The sequence below is a fragment of the Peromyscus eremicus genome, chromosome 5, assembly GCF_949786415.1.
Source record: "Peromyscus eremicus chromosome 5, PerEre_H2_v1, whole genome shotgun sequence".
Classification (NCBI taxonomy): Eukaryota; Metazoa; Chordata; class Mammalia; order Rodentia; family Cricetidae; genus Peromyscus; species Peromyscus eremicus.
This window is the reverse complement of record NC_081420.1, coordinates 122,522,417-122,541,548: the sequence shown is the minus strand read 5'-3', so window position 1 is coordinate 122,541,548 and position 19,132 is coordinate 122,522,417. Positions and strand designations below refer to the sequence as shown.

General features: G+C 39.7%; 1 protein-coding gene across 8 annotated transcripts in view; it reads left to right on the top strand.

Annotated features, from left to right (window-relative positions):
* The window catches only part of Inpp4b (inositol polyphosphate-4-phosphatase type II B), a 359,360-nt gene that overhangs the window by 262,439 nt on the left and 77,789 nt on the right, over positions 1-19,132 (top strand). For 6 of the 8 annotated variants that reach the window (XM_059262647.1, XM_059262649.1, XM_059262653.1 and 3 more), the window contains 5 exons: positions 7,571-7,743; positions 8,875-8,998; positions 10,054-10,171; positions 13,849-13,989; positions 16,930-17,027. The exons of the other annotated variants lie outside the window; for them this stretch is intronic. In XM_059262647.1, coding sequence (XP_059118630.1) covers positions 7,571-7,743; positions 8,875-8,998; positions 10,054-10,171; positions 13,849-13,989; positions 16,930-17,027 — 654 coding nt within the window. The remainder of the gene's footprint in view (positions 1-7,570; positions 7,744-8,874; positions 8,999-10,053; positions 10,172-13,848; positions 13,990-16,929; positions 17,028-19,132) is intronic. 8 annotated transcript variants of the gene reach the window in all.

The following is a 19,132-nucleotide window of genomic DNA, read 5'->3' as shown; positions in this document are numbered from 1 at the left end:
TGGGCTAGGTTAGGAAGAAGGAGATGCTCCTTTCCATCTAAGAATATCAGGACGTGTGACTACTGAAGAGAACATCCTAGCAAATGTGTGTTCACATTGCTGTTGGTGAATTGAGTACATATTAAACATTAGTGTTCCAGTTTTATATGTATAAAGAAAAAATAATCTTGTGTACTGTATTCCACTGCCCTTGAACATCACTAAAACCCTCTATTGAGTCTATGTTGGTAGACTGAGGGTGAAAATACAGTTATTTCCTGTGGTTAACAGGACTCTATTCAGTCAATGTAGCACCCACGGCTGTTGTCTCACTCAGCCTACATGTAGACCAGGGTCTTAAGACTTGGCTTTATTTAGAGCCAAATAAGACCAAGGAGTATGGGGCTGTGACCCTTCTTGGTCCAGAACCTGGGTCACAGCTTCAGTGCTTCAGCAAATGCAAGGCTTGTATGATGAATGGACACGGTTGCTGGAAGCTGTCTTAGCAGAATTTCCTGAAGCTTCCAACTTTATGCTGTGAAGTGAGAAGTTTGACCAGGGTTTCAGCTGATGCATTTCCTTTGCTGTTTCTCTAAAGCAAGAATGGAAAGTTTTATGATACTATTCTCATCCTGGCAGGGTTTAGACAAACAAGGTCCCTTGACATGAAAGAAGGTTTCCTCTGTCCTTCTCACGCTCATTTGTCTTGGACTAAGCAGCATGCTCATTTCTGATACATCTCAAAGTTGTCAAGAACAGTCACGTACCCAGCAGACACTAGAGTGATTATACTTTAAGATGCAGTTTGGTCTTTTTCTTGAATACTGTCCTGTGGGGAAGGCAGGGGAGGGAAAATCACCCAAGTGCTCCCTCCCTCCCAGGGCTTTCATTTGCTTTGACACTCGTTGTTTCTAGACTTTTTCTTAATGTTTGGCTCCCTTTTTAGATAGATAATATAATATGACCTGTCTTGTTTTCTCCTCACCTCCACCTTCCTCTGCTCCCTGTTCTTCCTTTGATGACTTCACACTTCTTTTCTCCATTGGCTAACGGCCACTACAGCTGCAAGCTGTATTAGTTACTTTTCTGATTTCTTTGACAAAATACTTGATATAGCAAGTTAAAGTGGTACAGCTGAGTAGTTCAAGTCATGGCAGCCCAGGCAGCAGGGAGAAACATGCCTGTTCCCTTAGGCTTTGTCCCTTGCCTCTTAGTCTACCTGATACCTGTCTGTTCTGGTGCAGCCCACATTAGGGGCTGGTTTTCCCTCCAGAAACCTTAGGAGAGACCCCAGGTATTTGGCTTAATATCTTAGGCACATCAATCCAACTGAGTTGAATTACAACATTAGCAAGTACAGGTACGAAGAGAGAGCTCAGTGAATACAATGAGTTCCATGTAAACCGGACAGTCGGTTTAATTCCTGAAACTCACATAAGGTAGAAGAGAGTTCTCGAAAGTTGTTATTTGAACTCCATGAGTGTGTCCTGGCAGGTGGATGTCCCCATCATGCAACATAATAATAATATTTTAAATGTGCAACATTTATTGCATTAAATTCCTACTTCTCTGGGTCCTTGAGTCATCTCAGGTTTACGGTCAGTTTACAGCACATACAATATTTATGAGACTCAGACTCTGAGCCCCAACACTCCAGAGCTTTGTGGATAATGACTGCCTATACACCACACAAACCTCACTAAACTCATTCCACATGTGATGTCTTCCCTTTGTTCCAAACAGGCCACATCCATACATGACCACAGCTTCTCACAGAAGACCAACTGTCTTCCCTCTAAGTGCTCACTTTTAAAATCATTCTTCCAACTCCTACTTTCCATACTCACTCCAATTGCAGGTACCACTGTTTGCTTTTAACCTTCCTTGTCTTATATTTTTTAAGATACTTGAGGTTAGGAGGTGTGTGGTACAAATATTGCTACACTCATCAGAATTCAAATGCATGTCTGTTGTGGTCCAGTAAAATTGTGTTTCTCAAGATGGCTCTGTGAAAGCAAAGACATTGTGCTCTGGTTTGGAGCTGAACGTCTGATGTGTACTGAGGGCTTGCTCCTTAGCACACCACTCCTGGGAGATGATGAAGCCTTCAGGAGTTAGGGCCCCATAAGAAGTCTACAGGTCATTGGGGATGAGCTCCTGAGCAGTATGTGGAGAACTGTGCTCTTCCTTTCCCTCTTTGCTTCCTAGCTGTGAAGTGAGCAATCTGTTTCTCTCTTACCCCCTATCACTGTCCCAAGGATGCCCACCATGGAGGAGTGGATTTAACCAGCCATGGACTAGGTACTTCAAAGCTCTTAGGCAAAATAGACCTTTGTTCTTTTGAAGGTTGCTGTATTTTGACTAATACTGTGGGTAATGTAAGGAAGCCAGATAGGTTCTTGTCGGGGTAAAATAAATATAAATTGAGTTCTCAATTCCTGGATCAGAGATAAGAAATGAATCGTAAGGGCAAGAAAAGGGGGCAGGATGGCTGGGAAGAAGATACTCTGAGAGTGCAAAGACAGACAGACAAACAAACAAAAACAAAATCCCTTCGAGCAGTTGAGCCCCAGCAGACACTTTTCCTTTCTCAGTTACCCGTTGCTGTCTGGATTTCACCCATCCTCCCCTCGAGATCTGTATGGATTTCAGGCTTCCAGCGAGCAGGTGTCTAGGTCTATAATTAAGTTAGACTCATACAAAGAAATTTGCTGAAAGTTGGTGCAGAGGAAAGTTTCTTGGTAGTTTACCTAGCCACACCCATATCGATAAATTGTACAGTGTTGTTCACATTGTAAACTTGAACCTACAGCACATGTTCACACAAAGGGTCTCAGAAAAAGCCCTATCTATGCTGGTATAGGACCTGGGTTTTTGAAAGTCCAGGGAAATTCTAAGAGCAAGCTATCCATCCCCATCTCCCCATCCTCTCCACCCAGCCATGACAGTATTTTCATTTTGGTATTATGTGGGATTTGTATGAAATATAAAACACATGTTAGGTAAGGATTTAGTCTGAGCTCATCTCAGGCATTAGGAATTTTGTCAGCGTCTTTAAGAGCTACTCCATTTCTTTGGCTTCGTAGACATTCTTGAGTAAATGGACAAAGCTGGGACATCTCTCAGCTCTTTGCTGAGCATTTAGTGCCGTTCAGTCTTTTAGACCCCCCCCACCCCCATATGAAAAGTTGTGATAACAAAACTGAAAATGGCGACATGCTTTTGTGAGGTTAATGATTTTAAATGAGGACAGACAGTCAAACCCCAGAGAAGAAAATGGCTCTGAAACTGGTGAGACGACATTATGCCAGGCTACAGTTGGTTGCTCCACGGCCCTTTTATTTTTCTCCCGAGCAACGTAAGAGCCATCGAGCTCAGAGGACACGGACATCCTGTACAGGAAATAGATGGTGTGTGGAGGGGAGGGAGGGCACCCAGCAGTCATTCTTTGAATCCTTTGGCTAGTTTCACTTGAATACGTTAGAGAAGGCTGTAAAGGGCTGGGAAGCAGAGCTCTGCCTGGACAGCTTCCAACCCGTTCACAGAGCTCAGGAAAAGCTCAGCTAAGCCACACGCATTTTATGGTTTCCCAAGACAAGATTCTGCTTGGTGGGCTCAGGGTTAAGGAGTCTCAGCAAGTTTTTATGGAGACACTGAAGCACTCTCTTTGTGTTTTCCTCTGTCGCTGAAGGAAGCCCATTGGTGAGAAGCAAAGTCAGGGACTGCCCAGCTGATGAGCTGTGTGAGGCACCAGTGTGAACAAAACCACAGTGCAAGCGCAGCTGCCCTGCTTCCTGGAGGTGTCTCATAAATGAGTATGTGTGTTTGCACACACAGTCATGCACATGTGTAAAACCACAGTTGAAACAAAAAAAAACCCTTGGGAAAGTAGATATGTGGGGATTTTTTTACTTGGACCACACAACATGAAGAGATGGTTTTATGTGAAGAAGAAAACGACCACCAAGCAAATGACAGAATATGGAAGGATGTGAAGAGTGAGCTCCTTCCCAAACCAGGAGCTGCTCCCACCAAAAAACAACCATCACTTTTGAAGAGTAAACTGAAGCTTATTTTGCTCTTTGTAAGAATGATATGGAATGATCACTGGGGCAAAAAGACCATTTGTGACAAGAACTCAGCCTTTATTTTGGCCATCAGCCTATTGTGTTTAATGTCATAACCTGTGAGTTATGAGGTGGAGGGGACTGTTGCCATAGGATATAAACCTGTAGTCCTTGAAATTTTCTGCAACTAGTTCCTTTATCTACTGACTTAGCCGATTGTTTCTCTTTCTAGGAAATACCCGTCCGTTACCTTCCTGGTTTGTGCTTCTCCACAGAAAGCATAATGTCAGTCTTCAAGACACCTTACCACTCTCTCATACTTCTAACTCTTCATTCATAACTAATCTCTCCCCATATTCTCATTCTTCTTGAATTACAATCATAAATACATGATTGCCGTCTTATATAGAATGTAAGGTATTGTATTAAATGGAGATGCTGGAATGCTGCTAGCGAGAGACGTGCCTCCTGCTTCTCCCAGGATTAGAACATCAGTGTACTTCTATCCCATTCTAGGAGGACTAGAAACGGTCCCTTCCTCTCTATCTTTCTCTCCTTCATTTCCTACTCTGTCCTCCTCCTCTCTCCTTGGTTCTTGTCCTGATGTTTGCCAGTGGTCCAGGGAGCTTCCATTTGCAAAAACCTTTAAGAAAAGCAAACAGCTGTATTTCATTTGAAATGACAAATTCATTCAAGGACAAAACCTTAGACACTTAAGTTGGCCTTTTGCTTTCAAACTAGAAAGAACCGATTACACCTCTGAGCCATTTATTACTCCCTGACATGGAGAGCATGAGTCAAGGTGCTTAAGCAAAATAGATACATGTTTCTTGAGGACTGTGCAAACATACACAAAAATGTTTCATTCATTCCTGAATGAAATGAGTGAAAGGCTACTTCAGCCTGATAGAGCAGCTCCACCTACTGCACAAAAACTGTATCTTCTGCTTCATAATTGCACAGTGGAACCTCAACCCTACAGCACCAATCACAAAACAGGACTGCTTTGCAGCTAATGGTCAGCATTGAACTCTGAGTAAATTTATCAGAATTTCCTTCTCCTGGTGTTTTCATGTGTGAGGGTGGGTGATGTCAGTGCTCGCGCGCGCGCGCGCGCACACACACACACACACACACACACACACTACTCTTACACATTGAGGGTAGCAATTACAGAGTTAGAGAAGATGAGATCTAAAAGAATATAAACATGGTAGATACAGAGTAACATAGGACACTGTTGGTGCCTGCAATGTCATTTATTCTGAAAATAAGTGATCTTTCCCATTTCCTATAAAATCGATGGTGTGAGAATTAATAGCTTCAATTGAACCACTGATCATATTTCATCTTGAGGCATAAGCTGATTCTTTGTCATATGAATCCAGCTGTAATGAGCTTTCCTTGAATCTCCCATTCTCTAGTGTTTTTTTCCCCACAATCTAATACTAACACTTAAGTTTACAATATCTTTTGAAAAGATGACATACAATGTTCTGTTTTATGTTGTATCATTTCTCTCTTTGTGAAGCTGGGGTCACTCATTATCCTTCCAACCATTTGGATTAGGTCATCTAGTTTATTAATCACAACATCAAATAAATGTTAGTAAACACAGCACAGCCTTGATATGATTATTTTTATCATTCTCTGGTGTTTGTTCAAGGTCTTAACTGATTATTGACCTTTCAGTTCATTCTCGAAGATGATTTGTCTTGTCTTGAGGATATGATGTTATCACAAACTGACTTGATAATTACTTTTGCAGCTTCCATCATTCTTGTTAAGTTGTATTTGTCAACTCATGATTAATTAATTTATATTTGAATAGAATGTCACACAATCAAAAAGTTGTATTTAATATTTCTCAAGTCTTTGTTCTCCAAATAAGTTGAATAAGACATAGTTTGTTCTTGTATCATGTGACAGATCCATAATTATGCAGTTGATATATGTTAGAAATGTAAGTACCTAATTGGTTTCAATTTTTATTTTGACTTTAAGAAAGGCTATTTGGGTGCTGGAAAGAGGCTCAGTGAGTATACTTTTTGCTGTCAAAGCTGAAGACCTTAGTTTGGATCCTATCTCATCATCCTTTCTTCATTATTTAAAATGTTCAAAACAAAACACAACCAATCAGCACGCAAACAGAAGGCCAAGCACAGTGATTGACACCTGCATTCTCAACACTGGAAAGCAGAGAGAAGGGGTGGAACCTAGAGCTCACTGGCCAGATGTTTGCCCATGGGTGGGTTCCAGAGTCAGTCTGAGACTGTTTCAAAATGTAAGATGGGGGCAATGGAAGGAGATGCATGATGTTAACCTCTGTCCTCTATACAAGCATGCATAGCTGTACATGTATGTGCACACATGTACATACTGTTACCAACACACACACACACACACACACACACACACACACACACACACACACACCACAATTCTTTAAGAACACTATTTGAAACTCCCATGATGTCAAAAGTTTGACTTTCTCATATATACCTGCATTTTATAAAAACATACAATATTTGTTGTAAATTGATCCATTCGTTGACAATTTTGGTACCTATTAAAAGCTGGCCCTGTGCTAGTTTCTGGGGATTCAGTGATTAATAAACAAACATATTCCTCTCCCTCAACAGGCTTCTTATTAAAAAGTATTCCCAGCAGTAACAGGAGGAAGCTGTGTGCACAAGGGGGATGGCAGAGCCCGAGCTTCTGGAAAGACAGGAAGACTCAGGGAGACGACATCGTTGAGGATAGAGGTCCCAAACTAAGTTTTCAGAGAGCCTAAATTGTTTGCCAGAAAGACAAGTAGAGAAAAGAAAACTTCTAGAAGACAGAATATCTTGAAAGCCCTTGGGATGAGAAAATAGGGCAGGATGGGGGATATTTTAATACACTTAGAGCACAGCATTGCCAAGTATCTTCTAAAATGGTTCTGGACAAGTGTTCAGAGGTCGGATCATGGAGGATTCTTCATGGGTTTGGACTTATTCTACATGTGGTGATGGTGCTTGGTTGCCTTTTGTTGCTTTATATATCTCAAATAAGGAAAAGAGAACAATGAAATTTGGACTGATTGGGAAGTTCTCATCCACACTATAGAGGAAGGATATGAGCTGAGTGTGATGGAGGCAGGAGGGGACATAAGTTAGGGAGAGACCAGAATTGACCCTAGGGATAACAATGCATGATGGGCAGAGGAGGGGAAGATTGGTATCAAATGGGTCCCTGTGGTAGTAAAGCTGATCTGATGGTCAAGTTTCTACGAAATCTTTGGGAGAAGTCCTGCTATAGTCCTGTCTCCAGCACAGAGAGAATTTGATGGCGTCATACCAGACAGACAGGAAGTGCCCATATTAAAGAAGAGTAAAGCAGAAAAGCAGCCAGCAGTCAACACACATCTAGGGGCAAAGATCCAGGAATCCTGGGTAGGATGTACAAGTTCACTAGAAATGTTGATTCTGTTCTCAGAGACTCACATCTTTCCCACTGTTCTTGCTCCACACCCCCTGTCACAGAGGACTGGTATGGACAGCTACACCCTCTCATCCTTACCCTGAAGGAGTGCATGGGAGAAGTGGTGAGCCGAGCCAAGCAATCCCTGACGTTTGTGCTGCTTCAGGAACTAGCCTACAGCCTGCCTCAGTGTCTCATGCTGACTCTGAGAAGAGACATCGTCTTCAGTCAGGCGGTGGGTGCCCAGTGCTGTTTGTACAGAGCCAGGTGAACTGCTGGCGTCCCATCCACGACAGGGGCAGAGCTCCTACCTGGTTTTATTTTTAAAGATCCTTTCTGAAAGCCTGGCACCTTGTTTTGTTTATGTGGATAAGCAGGCTGATACATCGCGGGCAACTTTTGAACATTTGGTATTGCTTTGTGAAAAGATCCATTTCAATGTGAAATGTATGTCTTGCTTGAACATTGGATGGCCTCTGTGGGGAAGAGACAGTGTCCCTCGCATCATCGCCCAGACAGCCTATGGGTGAAAAGGAAGGGACTGTGGCCTTGCACTGCAAGGGATGGCCAAGAGCTCAGCAAAGGGGGCGTTTGTATAGAACCCCTTATTTATTCAGCTTGCTCTTAAATCTCAGGATGGGGTTTCACAGTGACCTCTTCTTTCATTCACAAAAGAAGTTTTCAAGGCTTCAAGACTTGTCTGTTGGCAGGATGACTCCCTTTGCATATCCATGCCTAATCATGACTCCAAGGCCAGTTCTACCCCCAGGGCAGGGATACTCTTTCCTTTTGTTCCCTCTCTCCAGCCAATGATTCAGGTTCACAGGTCAAGTACCTGGAGGGAAGGAGAGAACAGAGCTTCACTTTGTGAGTTATTATTGCAAAGGGGTATTTTAACCAAATTGCCTGTTGCCAGTATATTGTGCTGTTAGTGGTCCAGTGGCAGATGGGGCTAATCAGGCATTGTACTCTCCCTTAAGACTGCTTATCCATGACATTCTTTTAGTGACTCTAGTCACATGTGCAAAAACACAATAATAGCATAATTTGAAAATCTTAAGAAAATTTAGTGGGGCCATGGTTTTAGACGGTAGACATTAAATTCAAAGATTTCCCACCCTGATTCTAAAATCCATTTATCTAGCTTCTTTTCAATTCTGTATTCCCAAGCCCTTAGACAATGCTACCCTAGATCAAAGACCATCAAGTTATTTTAATAAATATGTGCAAATTCTAGCAGCTTTGTTATATACACTTGGGGAATTTTAATTAAATCTGTGATGTCTCAAAAGTCTGAAGATATTTAAAAACTGAAGTGATGAGTTTGCTGACCCCAGTGAATTTCTTGATTGATTTCTTTCCTTAGCTTGCTGGATTGGTGTGTGGCTTTATCATCAAATTACATACAAGTCTGCATGATCCTCACTTCCTACAGCAGCTGCACACGGTGGGCTTGCTGGTACAATATGAAGGACTGCTAAGTACCTATAGTAAGTATTGCGTGGGTTCATATTAAGATCTTATTGCTAGCCGTAGTGATAATACATCAGTCTCTTCAGATAAGATCAAAAATAAAAAGTGAGCCTTTTCTATGCCACATATTACAGAAATAACAGAGCTTCTAACTTCTGTACTCATTCACCCTTAGGACTGCCTTGGGATTCATAGTATGCTTTGAAAATGGAATTGCGTGTTATTTCAGTGTGGACTCTTGAGCAGCCATCTGGATTTTTTTTAAATATAGAGACTCATTGACAACATTGGTTTCATTGACTGGATTTTAAAGACACTGCAGCCTTGTGTCTAGAACTGTAGTGTTCAATACAGGAGCCCGTGTGTTTATGGAGTGCTTGAAATTCACCTATTCCAAATCAATATGTTCTAGACATGAATATCAGATTTCAAAGACTAGGAAAGGTAGCATTTTATAGTAGCTTATATTGTTTTACATGTGAATCTTCAGTTTGTATATACTGGGATTATATACAATATATTATTAAAGTTAATGTTGCTTTGTTTCATTTTATTCCTTTAAAGAAATGAAGATCAGAAAATGTGCAGTTATATATGTAGCCCACATCCTATTCATCTACTTCTATTGGATTATGCTAATCTAGAATATTTATTATGTCTCCAGGCTAAATTTTTCACAGTTTGAAGACAAAATTAGCTTTAGGCGATTGATAATTGATAAAATGATCAGTAAAACTCTCTCTGTTCTAAAATACCAAATAACAGTCCCGTCAATCAAAAGATGTCTAAATGATACTTCGCTTCATATAAGTCTTAGAAATCTCTCTCTGGCCCCCAATAAAGGTGAAAATTCTTCTTCCCTCAAAGGGACATTGACTTGGAGTCCACTGAAACCATTCTATTTCACTGATAAAAATCTTCACAGCCAATTGGGGGAAGTATGCTGAATGGACTCACTGCATTCAGAAACTCATTCACTGAACTGCTAGAAAATCCCAGCAGGGAGGCACAGCAGGAAGCACATTTTATTTTAATGGTCTGTGTGTAACAAGGCACCTTTCTCCCTTCGTAGGTGATGAAATTGGAATGCTGGAGGACATGGCTGTCGGCATTTCAGATTTGAGGAAAGTTGCATTTAAAATAACCGAAGCCAAATCGAGTGATGACCTGCCCGTTCTCACAGGAAGGCGGTGAGTGGCGCCCCTGCCCAGAGCCCAGATGCTGTCATGCTCATGGTGTTTTGTAGGCAAATGTCCTTGGATAGGTCGGATTCTGCTTGGGGAGTTTTCTTCTTCTTTTTCTTTTTCTTTGTTTTTTTTTTTGTGAGAAATACATGCAGATTGGATGATACAAGGAGATCTTGAAAACTGAGAAGTCCCATGAGTGTTTGTAAAATGATCATGAGGTTAAACCTGATAATGTTTGAAATATAAGAAATCTGAAGTAGCAGTGGCATCCAGAGACTCCTCCTCTTCATTACTGTCTGGTCCGAAGCTCTGGGTGTTTCTACGTTTGCGGGAATTGCTCAGCTAATAGCTTCATAATTCTTGAGATGACTTCAAATTAAATCAGTTAAAAGCAGCAACATGGAAGGAAGGATATATTCTATGTCGGGTGTATACGCCACCATTTTTCTTAATTATTTTTGACAATTCACTTTCAGACTGTGAGATTTCCGAGAAGGGTTTTTTAATAAATAGCTTCTAGGGTCAGACTATGACAGGCAAATTTCCAGAAATAATAAAAAATGATGGTGTGTAAAAGAGACTTTTAATAGAAGAATTATACCATATAATAAGTTGTTTCAATCAGAAGTCATCCAGATTTGAAGTGATCTGATGTTAACACATTTAAGTACTATATGAGTTACTTGAATTTTGAAATAGTCTCAGGTCACAATGTAAACATAACATGTATTAGAGAAAGATGGAGAACAGACAAAGTAAACATACAGTAATTACTTAGAACTATGTGTTAAAGGTGCATACAAAATAGCCAGTTCCTCGTGCATGGTTGAAAGATAACTCCGGCACATACAGGAAACAGAGCCCTAGGAAAGTCAATGTCTCTTCTGGATGTTAATGCATCCTTTGCTACTCATTGAAGGAAAAACATGAATAAAAATTGTTCACAAATGCACCTGGAAAAATAGCACAGCTGTGTACATTATTCTGAAGTTTATTACCAAATGTGACAAGCTGATACTTCCGTCACAATTCATGAAGAATTTTACCAAACCATTTGTGCAGTGAAGAGAAGGATGTTCTTGCTGAAGACATTCCTTCAGCTGCATTTATGTTCAGAACTTGTCAAAAAAAAGTGCAGGATTCCCAGAAGGACAAACAACTGTGTCTGGGCACATCCTCTCTGCTATAACAAGAGCCATCTCAAATAGCTGTTTTGTCTGGGGAGGAGGCTTAGTTAGTTGAATTACTTGCATATCAAGCTCAGAGACCTCGGTTTGATCCTCAGCCCAGAGAAAACTGGGCCTAGGTTCCATCACCCTAACTCTGTGTGTGTGTGTGTGTGTGTGTGTGTGTGTGTGTGTGTGTGTGTGTGTTGTGTGTATTTGTACATGTGTGTATGTCTGTATGTATGTGTGTTGTGTATATTTGTACATGTGTGTGTGTCTGTGTGTGTTACTTTTTTTGTGGCCATGATAAAGTATCCCTACATGGAAAGGAAAGAGAAGACTTATTTTGTTTTACAGTCCCAGAGAGGAGATTATTCATCACTGCAGGGGAGACCTGGTAGTCAGGAAGAAGACTGATCACATTTAATCTGCACATAGGAGGCACACAGAGAGGCCTGGACGTGAGACCCACTGTACCATCTTCAAGCCTAGCTCCAGGGACACACTTCCTTCACCAAGGCTTTCTAATGGTTCCATAACCTTCCAGAGAGCACCACCAACTGGGAACCAGTTACTTAAATACATGTAGGGACATTTCTCACAGAAAATAACACACATACACACACACACACACACATGCATGCATGCATGCACACATATATACATATCTTTAAAAGATATCACTAAGAGCATGAGAAAACAAGCCACAAACTGAGAGAAAACATAAAAATCATATGTATTTTAAAGGACTTGTTCGCAAAATATACTAAGACTTTTCACATCTCAAAGATAACTTAAAAATATAATGTAAGGAAAAATAGAGTACCTTAATTCAACACCAAGTCCTAAGCCCTGAAATTGTATGCATACAAGCAACACTAAATGGACTCAGCAGGTTGCATTTATGTATTTTTCATATATATGATAATAATAATCAAGAAAAGGAGGCCATTCATTGGAGAAGGAATAACAAGGATGTGAGGACATGGAAGGAGGAAAGGGAAGAAGGGAAAGAAGAAATGGTGTAATTAGATTTTAATTAGAAAATTTAAAAGGAAATAACTAAACAGTTTCTTTAAAAATCAAATACAAACTTACACTTTAATTCTTAACTATATACCCAAGAGAAAATGAAGCATTTGCCAACCCAGAAATATTTACCTAAATATTCACTGTGAGACTATTCACAATAAAAATTATGCATAATCTATATTCACTAATGAATGCATGGACAAAATGTGACAAGGTGTACTGACATGCTAAAATGTGACTTAGTAACACGCATCACCTACATATGCTGCAACATGGATGACGTTTCAACATGAAGTGACTTATTTGTGTCTTAATATTCTTGAAAGAGTTGAAATAAATATCAGCCTATTAAAAATAATCCAAGAGAAAGTAAACAGAGGAAATTACAGTTTCTGTATTTGGAGGGTGCTGCTAATATCCATGGCTGCAGGACTCATGGTGCTCCCAGTTTTCTCAGCCATCACAAGTTAAAAACAAATGTGAATGTGTAGCAGTATTTCTCAGACTGCCAACCAGCTCCCAAATGAAGACATGGAGACTTATTATTAATTATGAATGCTCAGCTGTAGCTTAGGCTTTTCTCACTAGCTCTTTTAACTTCATTTAACCTGTTCTACTCATTTGTGTGCTGCCCTGAGGCTCAGTTACCTCATCTATATACTGCCCATTCTGCTTTCCTGCTTCCTCAATGTCTGGCTGGATGCCCCCAGCAGGCTGGCTGGCTCCCCTTTTATGTCTGTCCACCAGTCCTACCTATCCCTGTTCTGCCTGGCTATTGGCCGCTCAGCTTTTTATTAGACTAATCAGGTGCCTTAGGTAAGCAAGGTAAACCAGCAACACATCTTTACATAGTCAAACAAATGCAGCATAAACAAATGCAACACATCTTTACAGAGCTAAACAATTATTCTGCAACACAAACAAATGCAACACATCTTTACATAATTAAACAAAGATTCCGCTCCACAACATGAGTCTATGATCAATAGTGTTTAACAAAATGTTTTACTGGAGAATTCAGAAGGATTGTCTGAAGGAGACTCACTCTTTGTCCTGTTCTTTTTCCAATATGTTGGAAATTCTAATATATCTTGCCTACTCCATATGCTTCTGAAAGTATGTAGCTTTCTCCAGTTCCTAGAGTAAACGCTTTACATGTCTACAATCAAGTCTTTCCTACATCAGATAACAAAGTGTAACATGTGCAAGGAGCTGAGCTCATTATATGGATCCTAAATTTTCAACATTGCATAGTTAGGATCGTTTTTAATGGAACTTTCCAATGAAAAATGTTTCCGTTTTCTGCAAAATTTTCAAAGGAATCACAAATGCCAAAGGTTACATATTCAGTTATTAAACTATTTTACCTCCAAAAGCCTAAGTCAGTGTTGTATTCCAACCTGTTTTTCCTCTGAAGGAACCACAAACAACCTAAAGCAAATAGCAAATGCCATTTCTTTCTCTGCCCTTTGCTGTCCGCAGTGAACACTATGTGGTGGAGGTCAAGCTTCCAGCGACAGTATTTGAGTCGCTCCCTCTGCAGATTAAAGAAGGGCAGTTGCTTCACGTGTATCCAGTTCTGTTTAATGTTGGGATCAACGAGCAGCAGACCCTTGCTGAGAGGTAAGCTTCGTGAGAAGGATGATGTTCAGTGTTTCTTTGAAATGCCATATTTCTGCTTACAGAATTTAGACATATGCATGTATAGCATTTTCCTTTCAATCAATACACTATCTAGTTACTTCTTGTAACAAGGTAAACTGTACATATAAAGGAATCATGCCGCTAGTTAAATTTAAATGTGTCCAAACTTTGAGAAATATATTGAATGTAATAGGAAAGTATGAACACAGCCTGTGAGTGTGACCTGTAGAGTAATCTCAGCCTCTCTCATTCACAGACTTTTAAAGAGCTAGTTAGGATTTTCAAGGACCAGTTAGCCTCCAGACTAGACTAGTTTTTATCATCTGTGTCATTCAAACTGCACTGTGTAGATGACTTTGTTTTGAAAGCACTCTCCTTTTCTCTATCTCCCTTGTAAATTAAAAATGTATCTTTTAATTACCTGGAAGCTGTATGAGAGTGATAGGATTTGAAGAACAAACAAAATTGCAGAAGAGGGGAAATGCTGAGGGATGCAGGAAAGCCAGTTTGCTTGGCACTCTGACATCAACACGCTATTGATCACTTCCCAGCCCTCTGTTCTTGGGTGCCTATTTTTCTGATTTCAAATTTTGGTCTATCTAGGCAACTTTTGCATGTGAGATATACTGCATAAATCTCATAACATTTTATTTGATATTTATCCCAAATAATAAATACATATTTTATATGATCATTCTTAGGTAAATAAATGAGAATTGTATAAATCAACTTTGACTAGCATAGAAGACTAGACAGCTTGAAAGACTAAAATTTATTCCTCACAGTTAAGAGACTGGGAAATCCATGAGTCAGTTCCAGGGCATTGGTTTCTGGTGATGGCTCTTTTTCTAAATATTCACATGACCTCTACTTTACACTTAGGTAGGGGAAGGGCAGAGATCTTTGGTATCACATTGTAAGGACACTAATCCTGTGGGGTCAGAACCCACTCTCATATTATTGTTTAACCTCAGTTATTTCTTTAGAAGCCACACCAGTAAATACAGACATACTGGAGGTTACAGTTTTCACATGACTTTTGTGAGAACACAAAACTTTAGTCCAACAGTCCTCCAGTTGCTTACAGTATCTGGCCAGGTCAGAGAACCCTGAGGAAACTGTCCTATGTGTTTTGCAGATACTGTATTCCTGTTCTTCAGGTACAATTTGATATAGATATAGACTATGGCTTCTGCCAGCCACTGCTTTGCCAAGCTCTAGGACACAGGGAAAAAAGACTGTCCTCCTTTAGAGGAAGTAGGTCAGCAAATATCACATGAAATTTGGGTCATGAAATAATCAGAGATGTTGAAGAGACAAAGCTAGTTAAGAAAGAATGTGATTCTGGAATAGAAACTTTCTTGTAGGGAGGTGATTCTCAATCTGTGGGTAACAATCCCACTGGGGGTCACATATCAGATATTTACATTATGATTCATAACAGTAGCAAAATTACAGTTATGAATTAGCTATGAACTAATTTTATGGTTGGGGTCATCACAACATGAGGAACTGTATTAAAGGGCCACAGCATTAGGAAGGTTGAGAACCACTGTTGTAGGGGAAGTTACCTTTCACTGGCTTTGAAGGACAGATAAGAAGTCGTCCAGCTGACATGGAAGGTAAGACAGTATACTCGGAGGAAGATAACAATGGGGAAGTCTCATGGGCATTATAATGCTTAAATTAGGGAGAATGGTCTGACTGTAGCCCACAAGCATCTTCTCAAGAATTTGTGGAGGTAAGATGCTACAACTAATGGGGCTGGATTCGGTTTGTTCGAGAAAGGGTTTTTCTCTGTAGCTTTGGAGCCTGTCCTGGAACTCGCTCTGTAGACCAGGTTGGCTTCAAACTCACAGAGATCTGCCTGCCTCTGCCTCCAGAGTGCTGGGATTAAAGGTGTGCACCACCACCACCCGTTGTGAATTTGGTTTTTATAGAGAGATGAGAAACACTTCAGTTTAGTGACCTGATATGATAAAACACGTTTTAGATGAACTTTTCTAACATTTTAACTTAATGCACAATGGGCTGTCTGATACCCAGCTGATATCAATAAACATTTGCTGATTGAAATCATGTTCTAGGAATACATTAAATGACGGTGGAAGGGGAAAGAGGGGCCGGAGGTGTAACACTGAAGTGTCTGCAAAGCACTGTGAGAGGAATTGCACCTCATATAACGGTAGTGATAAAAGCAGAAATTTGAAAACCCCAGTGAGTAACGGGTTAAATGGAGAAAGAGAGGGCATCTGAGTACTGCTTAGATTCCAAATCTGAGTTTGTGGTAGAAATTGGAAGCAGTTTAGAAATAGTCAATAGAAGAAAATGATTTCAGTTTGTGGTTGGGAACGAATAGTAAATCTACAGTGAGACTTCAGTTGACACCTAGGAAAAACATATATAGATTTGGATGGAGGTTCTTGTTGGAAGCCACTTGCTAGAGAGACAAACTTCAAGTATGAAACTGGGACACACTCAAAGAGAAGACAGTCACAATGGAATACAGGAACAAGCTTTGTGACGAAGGGGGATGAGAGGCACCAGTACACAGCTGCTGGACATCACAGGCCCACACCTAATGTGTTCAGAGTTAAGTTCTCGCTGGCAGACTTCAGGGTTACACCAGTGTACCCAGTGGTTGGCAGAGGGCAAGATGACATTTAGTCCAGCTTTCAGACATGTTCTTCTAGACTTCTGTACAAGCATGAGCAGGAGATCCTGAATGGATAGAGACATATGGGGTGCAGACTTGCAGAAGAGGTGTGGAGTGGGTTAGAAAAAGGATCACCATCTATCTAAAAGGACAAGACAGAAAATGTGACTTTTTGGTGTTGTTTCATGCCCCCTGACTCCCTTCTTTGTGTTTTTTTGTTGTTGTTGTTGGTTTTTTGTTTGTTTTTGTTTTCCTATTTTCAGGTTTGGAGATGTTTCTTTGCAAGAAAGTATTAACCAAGAAAATTTTGAACTTGTTCAAGAATATTATTCGATATTTATGGAAAAGATGCCTCCTGATTGTAAGTATATGAGTTGTAGAAAACATTAACAATCAGTTGTTGATTAAAAATCTTCAGGGGAGGCTGGAGACAAGGGCTATGACTAAAGCAGCATGGAGTGGGGAGAGAGGAATTTATAAAAACTATATATGGTTCCCAGTCTGACAGCATCAGCATACCTGGGAACCCATCAGCAATGCAGGTCCTCCATTCCTTTCAGACTCCAGTATCCTCCGGGAGCCCATGCTTCCCAGTGATGTCTGATCCATAGTAGTGTTTGAGAACTATTAGTATGCCATCCTTATTCACAGGGTAAATCAAAAGCAGGTTATTGGAAAATTGTGAAGGGTTTTTTTTTATACCAAAAACAACCATATCACCTAAAAAGGAAATAAGTACAAGTACTTACAAGCATTGCCTAACATATGAATTTAAACTATTCAAAGAAATAAATGTTTAAAGATTTAAGGACATTAAATGTTCTATATTACCAACTAAATAGAATTGTTTCCCTAATGTCCATGAGGGATTGGTTTCTGGACACCCTACAAATACTTTAAATGAAATCATTTCTACTAATAAAAACCTAGTGCAATCTAAGCAGTATGGAAATGTCTACTATGCTGTATTTTTCTAGGGAATAATCACATATACACAAAGTCTATGACAGATTAAGACAGATGCAGTTTAATTTCTGGACACTTCTGGTCTATGGTGTTTGAATTCATGGATGTTAATCCCATGAGTGGAAAAGCTGACTATATAACCAAGTGTCTTTAGGAACTTACAATTTATTATATAAAAATAAATTTGTTAAATTTGTTTGTAGGCAGAAGTTGTCTCACCAGCAACTCCCAAATATCCAGCAGCTGCTTCCCAAATTGCCACATAGAGGCTTATGTTAATTATAAATGCTCAGCCGGTAGCTCAGGCTTGTTACTAACTAACTCTTACACTTAAATTAACCCATAATTCTTATCTATGTTTAGCCATGTGGCTTGGTACCTTTTCTCAGTATGGCATTCTCATCTTGCTTTTCCTACATCTGATGGTGATTCCTGACTCTGCTCTTCCTCTTCCCAGCATTCTTATTTTAGTTACCCTGCCTATACTTCCTGCCTGGCTACTGGCCAATCAGTGTTTTATTAAACCAATTTGAGTGACAAATCTTTACAGTGTACAAGAAGATTATTCTACATTATTTCCCCCTTTTTGTCTAATTAAAAAGAAATGTTTTAACTAACATAGTAAGATTATATACAACAAAAGCAGTTATTAAATAAGAATTACAGTAACATTATCTAATACATTTGCATTTGGAAAAATAACAGAAAATACTTATCTATCTTATCATGGCTAGTCTTAAGTTTTGTATCTAATTTACTTTCTATTATAACTAAGGAAAACTATAATTGTAACTATTTAGTCTTCAGCTCTATCAAAGACCCCCAAAGGGCGAAATGTTACCTAATGTCAGGGATCTCAAGCTTCGTGGACAGTCACCTGATATTTTTCTGTACAATTGAGACATCCAACTCTGGCCTACAGGCTTAGCATATCTGACAGACTTTCCTATGAAGCAGGGAATTATGAGGGACTGTCCTACCTTGTCTTGACAAAGTTCAGCAGTCATCTTTTGCATCCTGCTGGTCTAGTTTGGACAGTAACTGTCAGCAATTGAGACAAGGGCAATTTCTTTGCCCATATGGCTAACTTTTGCCATAAAGAAAACAAACTCTATATGGAGTTTCTTGAATGATCATCATGCTCTTTGAAGTAATTCATGCTGCCAGGAGCAGACATGTCTCACTGTTGAGAAAAGTCTAAGTTCTTAAAACATTTTAAATGACATATTCTTTAGGTCTTTAAAGTGTTTGAGGATGCCCTATCTATCTGAAATATATCTCTGTATGACTTTGAAAACATATCTAACATGATTATAAGTTTGCTATATAGATGACTATTATTCTGTATTTCTTAATTATATATTATACTTTTAAATGAGCTGCATAAACATAATACTCTAAGAGTAGAAATATACATACAGAATAATAAAGTTAATGTTAAATTTGTATCAATAAACCAAAATCCATACTAATGTAAAATATGTAAGATTAATAGTTGTT